Here is a 19,884-nt window from a genome sequence, read left to right on the forward strand (position 1 = left end):
GAAATAAAAATTTAATTAATTTAAATAATACTTACAATAAACTACTTTGTGAAAGCAGTGCCCTGCCCAGGGTGCAAAGACAAGTGGACCATGCTGTAGAGCTGCAAGAAATCAGGTAAATTTAATTCAGTAATGTGTTAGCCTGATGCTAATTAGACGACATGATTATTGCACAGGTGTGCCTTAGGCTGGCCACAATAAAAGGCCACTCCAAAATGTGCAGTTTTATCACACAGGGCAATGCCACAGACGTCGCAAGTTTTGAGGGAGCAGGCAGTTGGCATACTGATTGCAGGAATGTCCATCAGAGCTGTTGCCCATGAATTGAATGTTCATTTCTGGACCATAAGCCGTTTCCAAAGGCGTTTCAGAGAATTTGGCAGTGCATGCAACCGGCCTCACAACTGCAGACCGTACAAGTGTAACCACACCAGCGCAGGACCTCCACATCCGGCATCTTCACCTCCAAGATCGTCTGAGACCAGCCACCCAAACAGCTGCTGCAACAATCAGTTTACATAACCAAAGAATTCCTGCACAAACTGTCAGAAACCATCTCAGGGAAACTCATCTGCATGCTCATCGTCCTCAACAGGGTCTCGTCCTGACTGCAGTTCGTTCGTTGTCATGACTGACTTGAGTGAGCAAATGCTCACATTTGATGGTGTCTGGCACTTTGGAGAGGTGTTCTCTTCAAGGATGAATCTCGGTTTTCACTGTACAGGGCAAATGGCAGACAGCGTGTATGGTGTCGTGTGGGTGAGCGGTTTGCTGACTTTAACTTTGTGGATCGAGTGGCCCATGGTGGCGGGGAGGTTATGGACAATGAACACGGGTGCATTTTATTGATGGCATTTTGAATGCACATACCGTGATAAGATCCTGAGGCTCGTTGTTGTGCCATTCATCCACGACCATCACCTCATGTTGCAGCATGATAATGCACGGCCCCATGTTGCAAGGATCTGTACACAATTTCTGGAAGCTGAAAATGTCCTAGTTCTTGCCCAGCATACTCACCGGACATGTCACCCATTGAGCATGTTTGGATGCTCTGGATCAGCGTATACGACAGCGTGTTCCAGTGCCTGCCAATATCCAGCAACTTCACACAACCCTTGAAGAGGAGTGGACCAACAACTCCATGTGAAGGAGATGTGTTGCACTGCGTGAGGCAAATAGTGGTCACATTCTGTTCAGATAAATGTGGTATTGTACTGTAGGATTTTTAAGTAGTGTCTACTTTAAAACAAAAATCTACAGCGATTGTTTTTTTTTTTATTTTTATTTTTTTTAAATATGATTGTGTCTGATGCATGTCGCATAACATTTGAGCTGCATTTTAATAATCTGACCGCAAAAAGTCAGACATATTTCTGTATAGCCTAAGTGTCTTTGATGAGAAAGCCTCTTCTTTAAAGCATAAATATTGACATTTTGCAAGGCTCATTGAACATTATGATTTAACAAGCCTTGTAAAAGTCAATCCTATGATCGTCTTATTTTTACGTTTTTTTTTTTTTTTTTTTACAGGAATGAAAACGAGGTTGAGAGATTGAAATACAGGGCATTCATGTATTGTAATGTTGTTCTAACCATTTACAAAAATTAACCGAATTTTTTGTTATACTGCAAGTGTAGTAACCATGTTTTTGGCATATTACCATTTGTATGACCAGTTTTACAACAAATACCATGGTTAAAATGTGGTTAGTATATTAGCTAGTAACCTTTTTCGTAGCAAACTGGTTAATTTTCGTCAGGGACATACTTTAATTGACGAAACTGAAAGACCTCTACACAGTGCAATCCATAATAAAACTTTAACTCTCTCCCACAGCCTCGTTTTCACTCAATACTGTGCCTATCCTGCAATTATTAAATGTTTGTGGTGTATACGGAACGAGAAAGTCGTTCGTACCTGACCCTTAAAAAGTATTTTTTTGTCCAAAAAGTTTAGGACATTATAAGTTAAAAATGACTCATTTTAAATAGCCATGTCCAGTACTGCGTTCTCCATTTTACAGAGCGTATCCATTTACAAACGAAATGACTTTACTGCCACCTGTTGGCTTCAAAACAGAAAATGCAGTGTACTGACCTGCAAACTGAAGTTTTTGAATAGTCCTGCCTTTCAGTCTCTCCACTCAGCAAACAATTGATTTTCGAAGTTACCCATTTGAAAGACTCTCTGATATCTCAGACCTGAATAGGAACTGAATTACCCAGTTGACAGACGAGAGCAGAAAGTAGGGAATCAATAAACAATTTTAATGGCCTGTAACAGACCATGGGCCTGTTTCATATACCAAGTTTACCAAATAAGCCAGTATTATTTAAATTAGTCTGACTTATTGCCAATTGATTTGGTTCACAATAAGTCTAACTGAATTAAGCCTGGCTTATTTGGTAAACTTGTTATATGAAACAGGCTTACTCGAGTAAGTCAGGCCTTGCCCAGATCATCATCATGATAGATTATTGATTAGAGGATTATACAGGATTATAAATATGTGTGATTCACAGACAGAACCTTTTCCTTCTTGCTGGCACAGGTAGCATTTTATTACAAAAAGAAAAAAGTTGATGCATGATCGTAGCATTACCAGGAATATGCTGCATTCCCATCACTCTTCAGGTAGAAAGGTTGACTTGTTAGGAGAGGATAACGGTTATAAAAGGTGGTCTGTACTGAATGCAGGCCCATAGGTAAGAATCACTTACTAGCTACATGCAAATGAGAGCCATCTTTCCATTCACTCAGATTCGTATTTCATCAGGGAGGGGGAGTGGGGTAACATAACATCTCTTTGAGAATAAATTAAGTTAAAAAGTATAACAAAAAGTGTTTCTTTTGTCCCAATCTTTCTTATGCTTAAAGGATACAAGAAACATTTACAAATAACACCAGTGGGAAAATAAATCATTTCTGAATATCTCAAAACAGTCTCCCCTAGCAATGAGCTTCAAAATAAAACAGACCGACATAAGTTGCCAATTTAAGATTTCTGTGGTAAGGGTTGCTTTTACTTAGAAATTAAATAGCAGATTTGTGTGCGCAAGAGGACAATCCTATCAAAAAGACAGCTTATGATTTGGTCACACATTAACGTTCCAATCGGTATAGTTCAGTTTTATCAATCCTCCGTTTCTGTATACATTTGTCTTTTATAAAATATTTTTTTATTCATACAATCATTTTTAACTATAGCAACATTACTATTCACTTTTAAGTGGCAAGATGTCAGACAGATCACCTCATAAGAACAATAGTATATAAACGAATGCAAAAAAAAAAAAAATCATTAGAGTATGTTTCTCTTCATAACAGTTCAAATTTTCTGTACAACTGTCTAATATGAATATTGCTGGTCCTGATCTGGTGGCATCAGTGCAGTGCTGGAGTAAGAGACAGCAGCAGCAGCAGTGGAGGTGGTGGTAGTTTCTGGGGGGCTCCAGTCTGGCACTGGCCTCTCTCCGGGGGGTCCTGGAGGAGGGGGGTGTGCGTGGCAGGAGCTGACTGACAGCACTTCTCTCATCATGCCGGACCATTCACTGCTGCCTCAGGGTTGGCCGTGCACTGCTCTGATCTGGTTGGGAAAAGGAGAGAAGCCTGATGTCAGGTGTGGAAGCAACACTTAACTAGGGGAAATGGGGGAAAGTGGAGGGCACAGAACTCACTTGGCTTCGTCCATAGAGGCCGCATCCTCAAGAGGGCCGTTTAGAGCTTTGCAAGTGGCTTTTGCTTTCTCTTCTAAGTGCTTTAGACTGAAGAAGAAAAACAAATGATGACTAAATGACAGTTAAAGACTACAAATATAATTTTACAGATTCCCCCCCCCCCCAGATTCCACCATGCCGTTACGGAGATATGGCTGTTCAAAGTATCAATGGTATTCCATACTCTTAAGCTTTAAAGCGTTTCATCCAGGTCACCAGTAGCAAACTATGGAGCACACTCTGCTGATCAAACTACGCAATTACACCATTTACGAGCATTTTATGTTCTGTAATATATAAATAGGCCAATACCAGCATATCTGTGATAAATATCTGATTTAAATCAAGAATATATTAATTTATCAGTAAGACAGCCAGTAGATTCAGTTAACAAGATGGAACTAGTACTAATGCCCAATAAAAATAAAAAAAAAAAATCGACTTTATTTTTTCCCCAAATTCCATTAATATTTTTTTTTTCAAAATTGCTATTTATCGGGTTTAATTTTTCTGGATTTAGTTTTTGCCTTTTATTAATTTTTTTTTTTAATGGTTTAATAATAATAATAATAATAAAAACATGATTAACTTAAATTATGTCTGATTAATTGAAATGATGAAACAGACCACTGAAATTCAATTTATACAAAATTACCATTTAAAATGATCAAATTTAATTAGTTTAATTAGTTTCCGTTGATTGTCTGGATTGACTTTAATGGTTTCAATCAATTTAATAATAATAATAATAATAATAATAATAATAATAATAATAATAAAAAGGTTTAATTAAAAAAAAAAAAGTTATTTTTTTGTTGTTGTTCTTGTCGGTTTCTTTTTTAACCTTTTTTTGGTAAATAAAATCTTAAATATTTTCTTCTGGTAAATTTTCCTTAAAAATAAAAAAAGTTTTAACTTTATTAGTGGTAGTAATATCATCATCATTACATTTAGTAATATTTCTATGCATAATTATTTTAACTTATTTTGACAGGTTGCTGTTAAGACCTTTAAGTTTCTGTTTGTACATAACATGATGATTAGTTGTTGCACATTGAAAAGTAATTCATCCACACAGAACATCCTTTTTGGCTTAAAGGGGGGGTGCAATGGTGTGGGTTTAGAGTTGTTCACAGTGTTAAAGAGATGGATACTCATGCTAAACATGGCCAAAGTTTTAAAAAATAATTTAGAAGAATGACTGAGAATTTCTGTGCCGAAAATCTTTCTTCCGGGATGGTACATGTTTCAGCTGTTTTTTTTTTAATCTTGGATCTAATGACGTAGATAAGAGCGGAGCTCCTTATATGAGCATTTCTCTCTGAAACACCCGTGCACACATCAACCAGAGGAGAGTGAGACCGTGTTACATGAACAGCGGATGCAGTTTGTTTTTCCGGGGCAGCAACGCAGTGTATCAAGTGTGTTTGTGTGTTCTGGTCATTTGAGTAATGAATGTTTTATAAATAAAGGCCCAAGTCGACGCTGGATTTGCACATCGTTTGCAATTAAAACATGGAGCCATCCCGGTGATAAAAGACCCCGTTCATGTAGGTACAATTGCAATCAGATTTCTGTCTTTTGTTGGAAATCAGCACATAAGTGAATATATGTTAATAGAAACACAAAACACAAAACATCAGTATTACTGCTCCGCCCACGGCACGCCTCCAGGAGCTCGGCTTTTTCCGGAAAGCTGTATTTTTCTTTATAAATATGATAAAACTAACAACTTTTTGGATATATTAAGGATGCAGTACTACTCTATAGGTACTCAAGATTAACATGAGATTAGGTGAAACGGTGTATGTTATGTACCCTTAAATATTCACAACCACTAGTCCGTATTGTACTGATCTACTTTTGATTTATCCATCCATAATTTGACTGGATTCCACAATTCCACCAGTGTTTACTTCATGTCAATAACTCGATCCGAAATATCTCCTGAAAAAACTTTTTATTAATAACAATTTGCTTCTGTATATCAATTAATCTATTTCAATTAACAAAATTTTTTTTTTTTTAATTTTAGTTATCTATAATAACTTGGGTCCCTAGACTAAATTATTTTATGAATAGCCTATTTTTTTGACTTTATAAATAAAGACTCTTACCCTGGTTTCTGACAGTTGCTAGGACTGTTGCTTTTCTCCACTTCCCCGCTCTCTGCAAACAACTTTGCAGATGCATCTTCAGAGGTAGATCGTTTCTCTTCCTCGCTGCAGGATGATCAGAAAGGACAGCATTTTAAAGAGCTTTCATTGCCGCTCTTTTAAAGAATAAAACCCCCCTTTTAAATCCCTGGATAAACATGCAAAGTGGAACAAGCCACATTAAAAGCAACGGGGCAAAACGAAAATGTTCTGAAATGGGATTTGGCAGACAAATAAGATGTGAGCATGACGTACAGAGGAGGGACGTGATTATGAACAACACAACAGCTGGTTGAGACAAACTTGTTTAGTATGTGAGTGTGAAATGGTGGTGTAAAATCAATGCTAGCTAGCAATTTTACAAAGTGATCGCATGCCAGCCAACTTTACCTTTAGGGTGGCATCAGCACAAACAGTCATTTATTTAATTATAACCTCCTCTTAAGTCTCATACCAGACAGATCATGGTGGATTTCTGGACTAGGGAAGGTCTACAGAGATGCGTCCTCCTTAATCAGATTGATTTATACAAAGTCCATGCACAGCCTGAATTTTAAAGGGCCAGCTCGTATTCATAAATGTAGCCCTGAGAGAGAGCCATGGAGCCAAACCACAGCAGAGCATGAGAAGGGAATCCATCAATCTTCACCTGCGGTGTTGAAAAGACTGGGAAACATATGGGCTTGAAACTTTTGGGATCAGAGTGAACTACATCTAAGGATGCATGGGGTATTTTCATGCCGTTTTCAACTGTGACATCTGATATTAACATGCAAATGGTGATGGATACATTACTGTTCAAAAGAAAAACATACGATCGAAGAAACAAAAAATGGTTACATATCAAAACTCAAATGGCCGACATGGAAAAACCAAACAAAACAAGACACGCCCCCTGATTGGCTGTACATACCGATACGATTTCAACACTCTGAAGCCACACACACACACACACACACCAAAGAGAGAGAGGAAGCTCATGTTGTAAGAGTTGCAGTTCAAGAAGGACAGCTTGTTCTTTTTAGCGTTCTCAAAGAGACAAAACAGATGTTACAAAGCTCTGCATATTAACAGCCCCCGTTAAAAGAGACGCGGTCCTGGCCTGGCTGGCTCTAGCAGGAGGAGGAGGAGGAGGATACATGACAAGATCAGGTCTACATGCAGAGTGAAGTGAAGCTAGTGTCTCAAAAGGGGAGAAGAGGAAGTGATGTGAGGCACTGTGAGGAACCTGCAGGACTCACCTCTTGAAAACAGCAGTTTCAGTTCTGGCATCTACAGTAAGGCTGACAGTCTCCTTCATAGAGCCGTTGGTGACAGTTTCTGTGATGCGGTCACTGGCAGGCTCTTCCTCGGGGTCCGAGCCGTCTCCAACCTTTCCTCTTGGTGAAGTCGGGGTGGTCTCATTGGAAAGCCACTGATCTGTGTCTAAGCAATTCGATTGTTTTATTCAAACCACTGTGATGACACATGTACACGAGGAATGGTAAAAGAGTCTATCCTTACTTTCTTGCTGCATGGGCGCGTTGACTCCCAGAGGGTCCGTTTCTATGCTGGTTTCCATGGCTACTGGGGAATTGCTCCTCAAAGGATCCTTGGGGCTAAATAAAGGAGAAAAATGAACCTCTAATGAGTTTTCCACATTTACTGCTGCATTTTGAACATCAGTAGTGCAGGTTGCTGGCCCTTTCTATAATCAATATGCAGGACTTAATTTATATATTAAAGGGCACCTATTATGCAAAATCCACTTTTACATGATGTTTGGATATAAATGCGTGTTGGCAGTGTGTGAACACAACCACCTTTCAATGATAAACATCCACACACTCATTTTTTAATTCCCTTTAAACCAAGTCAGTCTCACTAGGCCTGCTGTTTTGATTCTCATGCAGTGTGACGTCACATTATATAGGGCTGGGCCACGGAGGTAGATTGACCACTCTGCATTTCTATAGTTTCCGTGTTTAGATGTAGGATGGAACATAAGAGTCTTCATTTTTTCCTAACGCCTGCTGAGGAAGCTGTGGAGTACATGAATATGTGCATCACTCCAGACTCCTTTGTGCATGTCATGTCATTATAATGCTTAAATGTGCATATGGTTAAAACGTCAATTATTTTTTAAATGATCAGTGCCACACTTGTGAGATTAGATTGACACTCCAACACAGCTCTTTTTTTGAGACACACCCCAAAAATAAAATTTTCCAGCTGTAATAAATTATCTGTTGGGTATTTTGGGCTGAAATTTAACAAACACATTCTGGGGACACCCAAGACCAATATTACATCTTGTAAAAAGGGGCATTATAGGTGCCCTTTAATGCCATTTTTCTGCATTCCCAAATTAATGTCGAAACAATGTAAATATCACAATTTGTTTATTTTGTTTAATGGCATTTTTTACCAAGTACCATGAATGAAGACAGGTATCACAGATACCAATACTGATATCAAATCATCTATTAAACATTTTTCTTTTAAATGAGAAAATATAGCTAGTTAACATTACGGTACAATGTGTGCCATTCTTTTTTTATAATATAAAACAAATCCATTATAATAAACATCACATTTAGCTGTGCCTTTTATAATGTTTTTTTTTTTTTTTATAAATTGCAGAAACAAGTTTTGATAGCCCCAATATGTATCTGTGAAAAAAAAGGACAATAGCTTTTAAAAATAAGCAGTTATACATACACGCACACAAACGCACACAAACACACACACACATTTTGACAGTGCGCCTTGATCCATATACGTCATGTGAACGTACCTCACAGGTGTGAAGCTGGAGAAGTCAGCCCAACCAGACTCTGCATCTGTGTTTGGAGAGTTCCAGCCCGCAGGTTCAGGCACTGCAGCTGGTGAGGTGGACACAGGTGCAATGGGAGCCATGGAGCTGCCCGTGTCCATAGGTATGTCATCAAAATTTGCCGTCCATACCGTTCCTTAACCGAAGCATGATACAGAACAAGGACGTGTGAGCTTACTCACTATAGAAATACATATTACTAGATATGGCAGCTGATCATTTATATTCTGACCATCCCCAGAGTCCACTTCCATTCTGTCATCAGAGGTGGCATTGGCAGAATCAAATGGGTCTCGCTTCCCATCCTCCTCCTCAGAGTCCGTACTCTCCTCGCTATCTGTACTTCCTGAACTCCTGCGTAGGAAGAAAGCCATGGAGAATCAACACACCGGCATGATGAAAAATGCTTTAAGAGTCTGTTCCAAGGATTACAATACCTGGTACGTCTCTGAGCTTCCGGAGCAAAAGTGACATCCTTCTCATCCCAGATATCTTCCTCATCTGATCCGGCATCTTCGAACTGCTGGATCTTCTCCTTACAGCAAGCTTCAAAGAGCGCCATGTTTGCCTATGAGCATAGCAGGAACAAACTATGAAAACATACCATTAGCTTTTCAATAAATTCAACTAATAATACACATTCACTTGAGCAAATATCTGACATACTTACACTTTCATTTGTATTCAAGGAAAAATTGATGTCGGATATTCTATCAAAAGGAATACTGCAAGATAAAAAAATAATAATAATAATAAAAAAAAGGATTTCAGTATGGTTAAGCCCTTAAGACAATGAGCAGCACCCGTCACCCACAACATTACTGACTGTCACCATGTACACCACACCAGTCTATTAAAAACATGGATAATCAGAACTGAGACATTTAAGTGATCAGATGTAATCTGCACTGTATGGCCCATGATTTAACACGCACAACCTCCCAAAACTGGCTTTGTGAGTTTATTGAAAAGCAACATAACCCTAAAAATCAACCAAAGCCCCCACTTATAAATGCTAAACCTTCCCCAACCGATTTGATACCAGCAGAAAAGGCGGCAAATCTGAAAAGCGTCATGCATGATGGGTACTTACTCCCCGACATCATCCTGATCGGCAAACTCTTCGTCATTGAAGCCAAACTGCTCAATAAAATTGGACGTCATTTGTTGCATCTGATAATCAGAAAAGGCCTGGCAAACCCAGGACCAATGATAATGATATATTCTTGACACTACAAAGAAGCTTCATTTCAAAACAGCTGATAGCAATTAAGTGTCTTGCCTCAAAAAGCACTCAAAAGGACTAAACAGTTATAAATTTAGTCTAAACACAAATAGACTTCTTTTGTATATTTAGCAGTGCCTTTAACATTAGCATTCAGATATTACAATAGCAGCAGCTTTTGTGAGCTCATCCAGGCACAGACTTACTTGCTGCAGGGAGGAGTCCTGATGAAACCCGCTGTCTTTGAAATCTACCTCATCATCGCTGGATGAGTGTATGTGGTGCGTGTTAACCTGAGAAAGTTTGAGAAAAGAGAAACTTAGTTTTGATGTCAAATACACTTATGAGCATTGTAAAGCCAAAGCAAGAGTTTCAGAAGACAGTGAATAAAATAGCATACTTACTAAGTCTACAGTGTTTTTCTTGTTTGTATCTGCTAGCTGTCCTGAAGAAAATGCTTCCCATCGTTCCCTATCCTCCTCTGGAAGCTCTGAAAGGGAGTAAGTGTGAGTGGAAATGGCTTTGAAATCAGTCTAATTATTATTTTTTTAAACAAACCTGAGATGAGCTGCTGAATTTGTGCCCCGTTGGGGCCCTTGTCGCTGTTGTGGACTATAGAGTTTGCTATTCTGGTCAGGTGACCCATGTAACCTCTCCGCCGCCCACCCTCAGCCCTTAAGAAAGAGAGACGGAGGATTTAATAAAGTCCTCTCCAGACAAAACCACAGAGTCACAGATGTGCAGACAGGATGGTTCCTCTTCACACATAAGCGCTCAGTTTTAGAAGTTACTCACTGCTCCTTCTCATTTGATCCCCAGGCATCAAGAATTCTCTGTATTAACTGGCACTTCTGAAAGAGCTGCAGGTCAGAACAGAGAAAAACACATTGAACTTTGATGAGTGAAGCAAACAGCTTGGGATTCAAAGAGTATGTGAGCGGAAAGGATAGTAAACTCACATGTTTGATAAGGATGTTTTCTCTTATGGGCTCTTGGTCGTTTTCTCTGTTGATTTCAGGAGATTCACTTTGGGTTGAAGGCATCGCTAAGATCATCGCCGTACATATTTCTACTTGCGTGTGTAGAAAATTATTCCATAAGTATTTGAAGTACATGTCCTTAAGACAAAAGAAAGAAATTATTTAAGAACATTTATGGCATTCAAGCACAGATTGTATTAAACATCTTTTCTGTCCTAAATCTTTTGACAATAGCTCTACTCCAAAAAGTAATGATCTTATCAAGTTTCAATGTGACCAATTACAAAATGAGTATGTAGTTACCATTTAACAAAGTAAGTCAATGGAATGCATTACTATTCAAAATTTGTATCAGTGAGATACTAAACTAACAGTTTAGGGGGAACTGACCCCAAACTGGTGTGTATAAGAACACGGTTAACAACTAACTTTTCTCATTGCAATTTGATATCACAAAACTCTTGAATTGCATTTCAGTCACTCACTAGTATGACTCCCAATGTGTTGAGGGCAATAAGCTCCTGGTTGATGATATGCGTGTTGGTCTGTAGAAGGCTGGTCACTAGTCGCACCACATTTAGACGAGTATTTCCCACTGGTGGATCCAACACTCCCCATGTGGTATTCAAAACAGTTTTCTAAAAAAAAAGAAAAAAAGGTAAATGAAATTGCAAAGATGAGTCTGGATGTTTGATTTGACTCTAAAAACAACATCACAACGATAAACTACTATTAAAATAACATTAATTCAACATATAACACACAGATTCTGCCAGGTTATATTTGTACAGGCATAAAGTGTTGTTGTCCAAAGCTTAATGTAATTAGGATTTTGGAGATTACGGTCTAAGTTAGGTCAGCTGATATAAAGTTTAGCCAACACATTGTTTTCACCTTTGGGGGCTCGAGCAAAAGCTGGTGAAAATCTTTCAGCCTGGGTCTGACAGCATCTAGAATACTCTGATTGACAGAGAATGAAGGATGGTTCATTCCAGGGGGGCAAATCTCCAGATGACCTTCAAACCTGAAAGGAAAAGCCAAGAATATATATTCAGATATGAACAAACGTCCAAAAGTTGTATAAAAATAATAACAATAAAAATAATTCACTTACGCTGGTCTCCGTGTCTCAAAGAGGGTTAGAAGTATCTGGATCACACTGACTATGGCAGAATCATTCTTCTCTTTGTCAAAGATGTTTGACAGCAACTGTTCTACTGTCTCTTGTCTAGAAAGGAAGACAAACAGTCCATTCATTACTACAGCATTAGCATGCCTGAAACTACAGCTCAACTTTAATCCCTCCAAAAATGTCACCTTCCAGAAAGTCACTAGAAAGAACTGTACAGACATGGACAAACTCACTTCTCCAGTGTGGCCAGCAGAGGGTCAGGCTCCGAGCAGCCCTGCACCTGGAACATTTGATCTCTGCTCAGCCGAATGATCTCACAGAGAGACTGGGATGCGTTTGAGTGTCTCTGTGTGGAGGGAACAAGCATTTACTGTTACGTAGCTAGCAAGCAGGAATGGGTCAGCTAGACTCAACAATAAGGGCCGGTCAGACATGCAGTTCAATTGTTTTTTACTTTAAATTCCCAAAATGTTCACTAGCTTTAATTCACCAAAAAAATATTAAAATTAAACATTTAAAATGTATTTTATAAAATAAAATAAAAAAAAAATGCAAAAAAGATGGGGGGGGGGTATATGTATGGTATATATTGCTTAACCGGACTTCACTTACATCCTCATCTTGTGATGGTTGTACCATGTCAACCAGCCGCTGTATAACTTTCTCTTCATTTAGCCACTGCAAGAGAGGAGATGAAGAGGGAACTGTGAGGTGGTGTTACGAGGACAGTCAGTGGATGAAATGACTAATCTGTGTTCAATTTACTGCTGTATTCAAATGAAAACATCCATTTCTACAAAACTAAAAATCATGCATACACAAAGCCAAACCGATTTTGACCAACAAAACAGAGTCGCAACATCATGAAAAGCTTTCTTGTAGATATGAAAACTCACATTTAATACATCTTGTCTTAGCTGTTGTGGCTCGATGCAGGTGAGCATCCTGAGCAGGAGGTCCATAATAGCTGAGGTCCCTATGTGTTTGATCATAAGATCCACAAAGTCTTCCCTCTTCCTGAGGAACTCCACAATCTAGATGCAAGAGCGGAGATTTAGTTCACTCCTAAGCATCCACATGAATGCAATCCAGTATGTCTGATGACATACCTGCTCTGGTTTCCTCCCAATGAGGATGCTCAGGACCTTGCTGAAGAAACTGGCCAGCAGTGGATTGAGGGGAGACTCGTTCTGTAGGAAGCTGTAGAGTTTCATTAATAAACTTTCATCTTCACCCAGCCTGTCATTGATCTGGCTAACATCTGAGGTCAGGAGTTCACAGGATATGTTGGGATACCTTTACAGAAAAAAGAAACATAGCATGAGGAAGCTTAGCACAGCAATTTATGTTTGGAACAAGTGTTTTTGAACAAGCATCAAACATGTTATGCTTACTTGTATTTGATCTTCTCCTCCACATCGTCATTGGGCTCCTGGGTGATGTAGCCCACAAGATCCTCCATGCATTGTGGCCTCACCAGGAAGTCCACCAGCTTGTGGTTTTGAGCCTTGCACTCCTGCAAGACATCCTCTTCATCCATCACCTCAGTCAGCGTAACGTCTTCCTTTTCCAGAAGCGTGTCAATGTGGGACGTCGTGTGCAGATCAAACTTCCAAAACATGGTGCTGTTGAAAAAAAAACAAAACAAATGGAAGAGGGTGGTTTTCAGATACGTATACTGAAAGCAAAATTAGTTTTTTGGGTGAGTTTTGTTATCATTATGACTGTGAAGATGCTAGATTTTAAATGTGACTAATTATGAAAAAGCTTACCTGAGCGAAGCGGAGACCAGAGGGTAAAAACTCTGATTAAAAATAAAATAAAGCTTGTGCTCTTTGGGACTTCTGGCCCATTACAGGCACCACAGGCGGTAGAAACTGGACAAACCCTTAAATAAAGGACACATGCAGCAGAAATGTCTTCTGCCACAGAAAAAACGCTCAACATACACCTGAAACAGAGAACAAATAAGAAAAAAGAGGGTTATTACATAACATAAGGCATTTGTGTAAAAAGAGAAAAAAAAGTAACAACTCAAAGATTAGTCACTTCTATAAACAGACCTGCCCGATTCTGATGATTACTCTATCAAATGGTCAATACTAGACACGGCATTAAAAACAAATACATATGTGACCCTGCACCTCAAAACCAGTCTTAAGTCACTGGGGTATATTTGTAGCAATAGAAAAAAAAAATACATTGTATGGGTCAAAATTATTGATTTTATGCCAAAAATCATTAGGATATTAAGTAAAGATCATGTTCCATAAATATATTTACAGTAGGAACTGAACAAAATATCAAAACTTATTTTTGATTAGTAACATGCATTGCTAAGAACTTAATTTGGACAACTTCAAAATGCAATTTTCTCAATATTTAGATTTTTTTGGACACAAAAAAAAATATTGTCCTAACCTAACAAACCATACATCAAAGGAAAGCTTTTTTAATTCGAAAAATGGACCCTTATGATTGATTTGGTGGTCCAGGGTCACATATTACAAAACACATGCTGCTAACAACAACAACAACAAGAGACCTTTTTCCAGTTTGTCAGGATCTCAAATAGATAATTTAAACAACTTCCAAATGTTGAATTCATTTTAATTTTATGAATAGAGCTTGATTTAATACAGAAACAATGCATCAGTTTACAGTGACAAAACAAGTGGTAGTTTTGTTTGCAGAAAAAAAAAACTGATGAAACTCAAGAAAACCAGACAACTTCCTTGTCGTGACGTTGACAACCTAGCAACACAACAAATACAGTTGCACTCTCACCAGACTAGATCCTCTGATCGGTCGCTAACCATTATTAACTCTATCCCCACATGATTGTGGTTTTGAGTTAGTAACTGTGGTTTCGTTTTCGATTTGTTTGTTCTTCTTACAAGGAAAGTGTACATAATTTCTAACAAAAGATCCTCAGTTATGTCGGGTTTAATCCAAATGTCCATTTGACAGCTCTGGCATCACATTGTTATAATTGGACACATCAACACACAGCTATGCATTATTAAGGATAGCCAATACACTATTTTTTCAGTCGGTGGATGGATGCACAAGACAAGGTGAAAGGTTACCAAGCTGGCAAGCAGCCATCTTGACTTTCATGAATGGCTAAGAGGAAGGAAAGCTTATTAATAGACTAAGGGGGTTGGGCTAGGCTCACCCGAAAAAGCTTTGACATCAGCCCTACTTCCATTCTCCTGCAAACATGCTTTCCGCCAATTTACAGAATTTTAAAAACACTGACAAACAACCCAAAATTCTTCTTAAAAGAGTTCTTGCTGTAAAAGTTCTGGCACTATCAAAAACAGATTTAAAATAGCAAGCGTTAAAACATCAAACTGCACAATGAGGTTAACTTGACAGATACAATGTTAATCTTTAAATTCATAAGTCTGTGGCCAAATTATTATACAGAACTCTTTAAATCTGTATTATGTTACACACACATGCATGAATATACACATAGATCTTTTAAATTGGAAACAAATTCACAGTATAATTTTTTTACTGAATTTATCAAATACAAATGCAGACTTTGTGAGCACAAGGGGCTTTTTTCATTTTTTTTATATTTAATCTTACTGACTTAAATCTTTTGAACGGTGATAGTGCATGTCTAAATCGCAGAAACAATGGCAAGTATGAAAAATAAATCATGGAAAACAAACAAAACAGTAAATCAAAGTGATGGATGATTATCTGCAGCACATCCTCCGGTTCTGACCTGACTAGGCATCAGTTACACATGTATAGCACTCAGAACTGAGTCTGCAAAGATGATCTGCCTGAGTGGACCATGAAGATGTGCTGCCATGTCAAACTAACTAGACTGTTTACAAGAGTGAGCGATCTGCTCATCCTAACAGTCTTCCAAGAGCATTCATATGCAATCACATCACACAAAACTAGAAATAAACAGTCGTATGGTTTTAGTGGTGATTATATGGATGTGCCAAAATAAGGACAAATACAGAAATCTGTAATCAGTAACGTTACATGCTGTAAACAAGAGACGGAGGACTATATTTTCAAAACTTATACTGAAATGACATACTGAATATTAGAAAAATCACCACAATTTAAATACAAATCAAACCTAAAACCGATTATCCTTATTAAATGCATTAATAACAAATTTATGTGACAGCAGTCATGGTTCCAAAATATAATCTTAAAACCAGAACTAACAATTCCAGACGGGGTTTCTGTTGGTGTTTTTGGCTGCGTCTCAATCCCCAGTGAACTATAGTTACCTTCCGAACGATAGACAGCTTTGTGGAGCTCCACAAGCGCTGTTGAGCATTCCAATAGAATCATCATATGCACCTGCATTGGTTAAAAACGTTGTCTGTGTGGACAACTCAATAGGTTTCGCCTTTGTGCCTCACTTTCTGAAGTTTTTCGGCATGTCAGGCCCCGGCATTAGCTGACACTGAGCTTCCGCCAGAACAATATTACATAATAGACACTTTCTGAGAGTATGTGTTGGTTTAAATGCGTAGTAGTCCCGCTAAATGTGAGAAAAATTTAGTTAAATGAGAGAAAATGTTGGAAATGTATGCTGTTCTGACTCGGCGAAACAGAGAAGTGGTAACTGGCTAACGCTAAGCTAACAGAGACACACACAACACAAATACGTACCGATTAAGAAAGCGGAATTCTGCCAAAGCCCGGCATGAAGACTGGCGAACCTTTGAATAAAAGAGTCACAGTAATAAAAAAGAAAAATGGGGCGAGGTAACACAGAATGAGGGGTTTATAACAGATTGTGACAGGCGCGAAAAGAGACCATCAGAGTTCACTTTTCAAGATGGCGGCGTTATCAACTTCAGCAACCCCAACCCCCACCTAAGGTAGAGGAGCTGTCAATCAAACCCCACTGCTGCGCGCTGATTGGCTACAGTGAGTGTCAATTATAGCTGGTCGTGTTCGTTAATCTCGGACTGTGTGGGGTAAATATTTGTTTTATAAACTCCACGAAAACAGATATGATATTTACAAACGTAGGCTCCTAGCCGGAATTTAAGAAATGTAATAATTACACATTTTAGAAGCAACATTTAAGTGAAACTGAATCATTAGACACGCCCACGGCAGATAAGGCCAATAGAATTTAGTTGGATTTAAAATCCCTCGTCTGATTGGATCACGAGAATGTCAATCAAATACGGCTTTCAAAACTAAAAAGTACGGCGATATCAAAACGTACATATTGCTGTATCCTACCTTCTTTGTAAGAGCCTGTCCCTTGAACGTATTCTTTAAATTTCAACATATCCAAAACATAAAGGCAGCACGGTTATAGTTTATTCACAATGTTGCACAAAGCGACCCGTTCAGTGTCGCTTTCAGAATGGCTTTAACCGGCTCGAAACTTGCAACGCCCTAGCAACAGTAAGACGTCACGGTGATTGACATTTACATGATCCAATCAGCTTCGAGTGCGTGAACCACATATTACTGAATGGAGCATCCAGTTCACCTCAAAGAAAGCTAATTATTTCAACATGAAATCGATAATATAAAACAGGAGTTGAATTCACATCAAGCTATATCATTCAAAATAAGTGTTTAAAGGCTATGTATGTATATGTATGCATATATGTAGATAGTTAACAGAAATAAATACATTTTAATTGAACAATGGCAAACCAACATGAAGTTGACTAGGCCTACATAAAACAGTAGTTTAATTTGTATATGAATTATAGACACATTATTAAATATGCATGTTTTTAAAGTTTATGCATATAAAAACAGCCAGTCTGTCTAAATCTGGCCCATTTTGCATTTTATAGAATTATTTATTGGTGAACTATCTTTTTAAGAGAACCTGGTCCAGCTTTCTATAGCTTTTATATGTGTAAAAGTGTTTGAATTTCTTGTGCCCATTGATAAAATATGGGTCAAGAGGTCCGGGGCATATCTTTGTGCTCTATAGCCGGCCAGTGCAGACAGGCAATTACGGGTTTAGTGTAGCATGCCAAATAGGATCTGACGTGTGACCCTTGTGTTAAATGTGATGCATAAATCTACAGCGTCAGGCTGTGGAACTGATCTGTTACAGCTGATGAGGGCTGTATTTCAGACATGCGAGATCTATTCTGTGCTGTGTGTTCCATATGCATAACTAAATCTGCAGTGGATTCATTGTATAGAGCAAAAGCAGCCAGATGTAATTTTTCTCATATGGGTCAAATTAACCCTATGATTCCACCGTGTTTCTGATTACAGACTGCCATGTGGGTTTCTATGACAAAAAACATGATTTTACTAAAGCGGTTTTGCTCTAGGTAAAAAAATAAATAAATCAAACATGTGCATTTGATTGTCTACAAAAATCCTGCCTCTACTAATCAAAGATCATGTCATGAAAAGTGTGTAAAGTAAATGTTGTGGGCTCCTGGGGCCGTGCGAAAGATGTTTCTCATGTCATCTTTCATCAGACGGAGGCAGCTATCACGGTTATGGTCCAGTTTTTTTGTTCTCTTCATATATCTGCTGCACGCCATTGTGAAACAAGCAGCTAGATGAATACTCGAAGGAATGAAACATACATGTTCATGTTCATACATGGGAATTATGATCATGGGATATAAATTAATTATACAATTCATTAATCACAGACTACTGGTGATTATATGCATTGTAAAAAATATTTTTCAAAGCTGTAAATAGCAAAGATATACTAAGAAAGTTCTATTTGTCTTCATACTTTTCCTTTGTAATCACTTTGAGCCTTTTTTTATAAAACAAAAAGGATCCAATCTACAGAAGTCAATGGAACACAAAACTCAATATCTCAATACTGCTCAGAATGCAGTTAGCACGTTTTAAGGTGGTGATTATTATTATTATTATTTAAATATTTATGTTTGGCTTTATTATATTTATTTCCATTTTATAATTACACACTAAAATTTTGTATATAGGATTTACTCAGCAATTACTGGTAAATTTCATGCTTACAAAGAAATGGCAAGTAACTCCCCCCCCCCCCCAACACATATATTATTTTAACAATCTTCATTTTATTCACAACCTTGAAAAATATAGCTTTTCATTTAATTTCCAACACAACTTTTCCCATTTCATATAAACTTTTTACATTTTGAGTTTTTAATACAAGTTTTATATTTTTAATTTACAAATTAAATTAAATTAAATATAGTCAGTATACAACACCACAATTAAATAATAAAAAGTATTTTTTATATATAAAAATAAAAAAAGTTATTTTCAAATACCTTTATGCAATTCTTTATTTCATTTTATTAGACATTATTTATTATGTTTATTAACTGGTCCCCACAATTTTCAGGTTTTATTGTCTGCACACATGTAGTGACACCTTTTTCTTTTTTGAACATATAATCAGAAGCTCCAGGATGCTGATGTGTTTTCCCTCCTGACATGTCGAAGCGTGTTCTCACGTGCCTTTTTTCCAAGCCGTGTTTTTAGCTCCTCTACTACACAAAGACAGACAGATGGGTGCACGGAGGGGTGTCGACATCATCTCCCCTCCCCTCCAGCCCAGTCAGGAGCCTCACAACATGTGTTCACTTCTGTCAAGTGCTGCCGAAGACAGGCCTTTAAGATGAAAAATGAGAAAGGAGAATGTACATTTAGTTCCCAACTGCTGAATATACAAGCTTAGGGCCCTGGGTCTCTGTGAAGAGACATTTGTGATACATTCATAAAATTATGGATACATTATGAAGTTATTTTCCAGTGTACTGCAGATAGCATAATCAAATTTTTAATAATTGCATGCAAAAATATTAAATAATAATAATAAATAAATAATAAGTAAAAATTCATTAGAATTTTTATTCTAG

General features: G+C 37.8%; 1 protein-coding gene across 5 annotated transcripts; it reads right to left on the reverse strand.

Annotated features, from left to right (window-relative positions):
* Positions 1–2,573: 2,573 nt before the first annotated feature.
* LOC113043064 (serine/threonine-protein phosphatase 6 regulatory subunit 3-like) lies at positions 2,574–16,882 on the reverse strand. Of its 5 annotated transcripts, none has more exons than XM_026202189.1 (26): positions 16,688–16,882; positions 13,801–13,979; positions 13,423–13,653; positions 13,138–13,324; positions 12,925–13,062; positions 12,641–12,706; positions 12,262–12,374; positions 12,011–12,124; positions 11,791–11,920; positions 11,382–11,534; positions 10,876–11,034; positions 10,712–10,776; positions 10,475–10,590; positions 10,321–10,406; positions 10,123–10,209; positions 9,785–9,831; positions 9,362–9,416; positions 9,129–9,259; positions 8,924–9,045; positions 8,653–8,827; positions 7,380–7,474; positions 7,118–7,301; positions 6,790–6,807; positions 5,838–5,942; positions 3,682–3,768; positions 2,574–3,590 (listed from the first exon to the last, which is right to left on the reverse strand). In XM_026202189.1, the coding sequence occupies exons 3-26, from the start codon at positions 13,647–13,649 to the stop codon at positions 3,539–3,541; spliced, it is 2,712 nt and encodes a 903-aa protein (XP_026057974.1). In that variant the 5' UTR covers positions 13,650–13,653; positions 13,801–13,979; positions 16,688–16,882; the 3' UTR covers positions 2,574–3,538. The 5 variants fall into 5 exon arrangements, with proteins under 5 accessions (XP_026057974.1, XP_026057972.1, XP_026057970.1 ...); XM_026202187.1 differs by having other exon boundaries at positions 9,785–9,864; XM_026202185.1 differs by having other exon boundaries at positions 9,785–9,882.
* Between the last annotated feature and the right edge of the window lie 3,002 nt (positions 16,883–19,884).

The sequence above is a fragment of the Carassius auratus genome, chromosome 25 (assembly GCF_003368295.1).
Source record: "Carassius auratus strain Wakin chromosome 25, ASM336829v1, whole genome shotgun sequence".
In the NCBI taxonomy this organism is placed as follows: domain Eukaryota; kingdom Metazoa; phylum Chordata; class Actinopteri; order Cypriniformes; family Cyprinidae; genus Carassius; species Carassius auratus.

Bases quoted from the DNA above. Each gene is read 5' to 3' on its own strand.
- LOC113043064 (XM_026202185.1), bottom strand. From the start codon at position 13,649: ATGTTTTGGAAGTTTGATCTGCACACGACGTCCCACATTGACACGCTT. The intron at 11,921-12,010 runs GTAAGTGAATTA...TTTTCCTTTCAG, and splicing joins TTTGAGACACGGAGACCAGC to GTTTGAAGGTCATCTGGAGA. The intron at 3,591-3,681 runs GTGAGTTCTGTG...TTTCCCAACCAG, and splicing joins GCCTCTATGGACGAAGCCAA to ATCAGAGCAGTGCACGGCCA.